This window comes from Plasmopara halstedii, assembly GCF_900000015.1.
Source record: "Plasmopara halstedii genome assembly, contig: Scaffold_323, whole genome shotgun sequence".
Lineage (NCBI taxonomy): Eukaryota > Oomycota > Peronosporomycetes > Peronosporales > Peronosporaceae > Plasmopara > Plasmopara halstedii.
In genome coordinates this window covers 1,258,413-1,262,245 of record NW_020187244.1, presented here as the reverse complement: position 1 = coordinate 1,262,245, position 3,833 = coordinate 1,258,413, and the positions used below count along the sequence as shown (strand labels likewise).

The following is a 3,833-nucleotide window of genomic DNA, read 5'->3' as shown; positions in this document are numbered from 1 at the left end:
TCTCTTCTCTTCTCTTCTCTTCTCTTCTCTTCTCTTCTCTTCTCTTCTCTTCTCTTCAATAATCTACATTTACAGGAAGAAGTTGTCTTCGTCCAAACCTTTGGACGCTCAACATCAGTGGTCTCACGTAATTTTATTAAATTATTTTCTAAGTTGATGAGCGCCTCCAGATGAGCGATTACCACCTTCGGTTCTTTAGTCACCAGGTCTTTCATCTCATTAAGACTCAAGATATACAATAGCTTCTTACGCTGGTTGTTTTGTCCTGGGACTCGTAATAAAGGATTTCATGCTCCATCCTCGCAGAAGATAAAGTTTTATCATAAAACCAGACATGAATTAGCTACAAGTGCTACTAGTGCAACGATTGCCGCGCAATTTGCACAGATGAAGCTATGGCTAAAAAAAGGTTTCGTATTAAGGAAAAACGCACAGAGATTTCACTCTTACAGGGGCGAAAACGAAAGCCTCTAATCTAACTCATGCGGTTAGCTCGTTCGGCTATCTCAAGAATATATTAATGACCATTGATTTCTTTCAGCCTGAAACAATTCACCGCAGTCTACTATTGTTAAAGATATAATTGACTTTGTTTTTTAAGGCGCGGCCTGCAGCCTAAAGTTTTCTCGGACCCCTCCTTTTCCAACGTCTGCAATCTTCATAAATCTGATTTTCTGTCAATTCAGTATATTTACAATTACGCCAAGCGTTAATTGAAATGTGTACGAACAGCACGGTATTGTAATGGATTTTATCATGCCAAATGTTTTAGGTCAAAGTACAAAAGATCACAGACCTATTCCCAATGCAAACACTTTGAGAGTCTTTTGTTTCAGAGTCCCTTTATGCCTGCGTTGCCGTCACCGCGTCAAACCTTTACCCACTCCACACTTTCCGTGATACTATACCGTTTGTGGTAACACCACACGATTAACAACGTATATATTATCGTCGGAACGCACCATTAAGCTTGCAAAATGCAACGCTGGCGTGTGACCCACATAGATCAATTCATAGCGAAGAAAGAAAACGCGGACACCCATATCACGTTTCAAGACACGGCATGGTATGTGGACACTTATTATATGATGTTACAGGTAATTTATCTCAGTTATATCAGGTTGAGCTACCACAACAGCTACCGCGCGGAATTTAGACATACGTCAAATCAAAAGAAGACAAAACCATGGCAAATTTTAATACTTCCATGAATATAACATGAGATTACTCGGCACCCGTATAAATATTACTCTTTGTACCGGGGTAACGAGGCACAGATAACAATGTGATACTTCGTGGTATCGTGTCGCGCTGATTGCAGTAATATTTGAGAGTGAACCATTTGACTTAGAGGTTTCACTGCAATAAACTCGGAAGAAGATCTCGCCCATTGACCGTCCAGCAGTAATGTAATGGATTTGATAAAATTTGGACTTGGTGGAGGAGCATACCATAGCTGGAGGAATACTCTGCAAGATTCTGCATCATTTACAAATAACTAAATGCAGTGGTTCTACAGCGGCACACTTCACTGAGTTTTGACTCGTAGAGCCCTCGTTAGTAAGCACACATAGATTAGGAATGGAGAAATCAACAATAGACTATCCATGCCTAATTTACATTATACGTCTTTGTTTTTCAAAGTGGTAAGAACCTAATTCAGATCGATGTACCTCCCAATGGTCTCGATCACAGTTGTTTACCAGACAAGTAGTCCTAGCCTCTTGGACCTCGCTATATGTTCAAAATGATTCTGTGATGTGTATATACGCCAAATCAGCGTTATTACCCTTCTAACAAGATGTAAAGCCGGTGGAATCTAAATAATTTTAGTCCGGAATTGTTATTGGCGAGGAGCCGTCTCTTGAGGCTAAACATAAACACATTACAGTGTGAGCTTTAACCAATTACGTCGTGTACTTGTCGTTTTAGTGTCTTAAGTGAAGGAAAAAACATTCAAATGGCCAATGTCAGAAGGTAACCCTATACCGTGGCCTCCGAGAAAACTTCAAGCATTGTGAAACGTCGTTCAAAAACGTCATCGACTTGTCAACTTAGTTCGAGAAACACCTCCAACGGATGAGTCGCTATATATTTTACCTTGCAAAGTACAAGATACGAAATGTCAAAGCAGGTGGTTTCCAAACCTTGAAGCTGCTAATACGGCTACTGGCCAACACGCTGGCATGTAACGAGGCCACGTCTCACATTTTAGTGGGAAGCGTTGCGCCGTACGACCGCACCGCTCATCTGAGGAGTCATCTGTATCGAAATAATGGCGTCGATGTTGTCAAAGCGTTTTTGCGGAGTGGAAATTGAGACTTCCAGTAGGTTGCTAAGCGAGGCCAGCTCCTTCACTTTATCAGATGATATTTGTGACTTCGCTGAGTGCGCCAAGCCACCAGCTTTTCTTGATGACAGTAGGCCTTGCCATACCAATCGGGAGCAGTGACAAACCTATCATGGCTAGCTTCACTCATCTTCCGAAATAAAGAAGACGCGTCGTCCCCCATTATAGTCAAAATTACAGACAAAGTCCGCCGTTAGATCAAGTCACTCGAGGTCCCATGAGTAAAATTGTACGAGGTGCGATTGTGTCTCAATACCTACTAACACTGTATTTGCCAGTGGAACGTTGCAATTAATTGAGATAACATGACTGACTTTTCGCCTTTGACATCTGCATGTAGTCATTGCATGTCTTAATTTCAGCCATTGTGTTGCGCACTTAGCACATGACACACAATCCAGATGAACCATCAGTTTTACTTTAAGATTTAGCCGGAATGATATCAGTAGGTCGATCTGTAGCGCCAATATTTCCACTTCCATGACCAAAATAGTTTTGTCAAAGCTCCTTGTGATAGCTAGAAAATGAAGTGGAGTCTACAGCACCATGATTTGTGTTGTTACACGCAAACTCAACGAGCGAGAAAAATGCCGCTTCAGCATATGAGGCGGGACCGAGCTATTACAAAAAAAACATTCATACAATGAAAAGCAGTGTAATTGAGTGTAAAGTTGTCTAATAAAGCGAAATATAATTTGAAAAAGAGGTGCATCTTGAAAAGCTCAAATGAGTAACACCAGTCGTGTCTGAAAACGAATAGCAACATCGATGCGTGACGACTTCATCATAATTTAATGTGACAAGTATTTCGGATGATTACAAGCGTCCCGACACCCCATTTGGTCAACCAGGCGTGTATTCACCTCTAAGCTATATTTGCTAGCGAAGGATGACCACCTTGCCTTGCCGTTTGCTTGACTGATGTGTTGTAACGGTGTTGATGTACGCAACAGCGTATGATCCATATCGATCAAAAACGGCTTGAAGTCAATCGGTATCGTGACAAGATTCCAAATGTGGTTGCGCCTCGCGGAGGAGACATCTAAAAATACCCTCGATTGCATCCAAATAAACATTATAGCCAATTATAGCGTGATAAGCTGTCTTGTTTTCCTAGCTTTAAGATACAAGTCTATCCTATGTATAGCCTGGATATTGACTCTAAGTTTTGAAAATGTTTGATGTCACGCCTTTTTATCCGATATAGCTTTGGCATGTCAAGAATCAATCGATACTAAAAAAAAGCGTCTTCCTACAGTAAAACCTGTCTTAATTAAACATGTTGGGACTGGGAGACAGTGTTTAATCTAGAGAGGGTTTTTCAATAAGGGAGGGTAGCATAATTATCAAAAATTCCCTAACCCAGGCTGGATATTTAAACAACACCATTCCCAAAGAGCCCTACACGTGTTTTATCTTGACCAAAACATCGAAACAGTTGAACTGTAACAAATACATTGCCCAGCAATGGGTCCACGTGAAT

The 3,833-nt window shown here is 41.0% G+C and overlaps 2 protein-coding genes across 2 annotated transcripts; both read right to left on the bottom strand.

The window, feature by feature from the left end:
* Nucleotides 1-2,211: 2,211 nt before the first annotated feature.
* Nucleotides 2,212-2,513, bottom strand: PHALS_08745 (uncharacterized protein; the record flags this gene model as incomplete). Its single annotated transcript, XM_024724149.1, has 2 exons — nt 2,212-2,352; nt 2,403-2,513. The coding sequence occupies 2 exons, from the start codon at nt 2,511-2,513 to the stop codon at nt 2,212-2,214; spliced, it is 252 nt and encodes an 83-aa protein (XP_024575054.1).
* Nucleotides 2,514-2,848: 335 nt separating this feature from the next.
* On the bottom strand, nt 2,849-3,135 carry PHALS_08744 (uncharacterized protein; the record flags this gene model as incomplete). Its single annotated transcript, XM_024724147.1, has 2 exons — nt 2,849-2,968; nt 3,088-3,135. The coding sequence occupies 2 exons, from the start codon at nt 3,133-3,135 to the stop codon at nt 2,849-2,851; spliced, it is 168 nt and encodes a 55-aa protein (XP_024575053.1).
* Nucleotides 3,136-3,833: the final 698 nt, after the last annotated feature.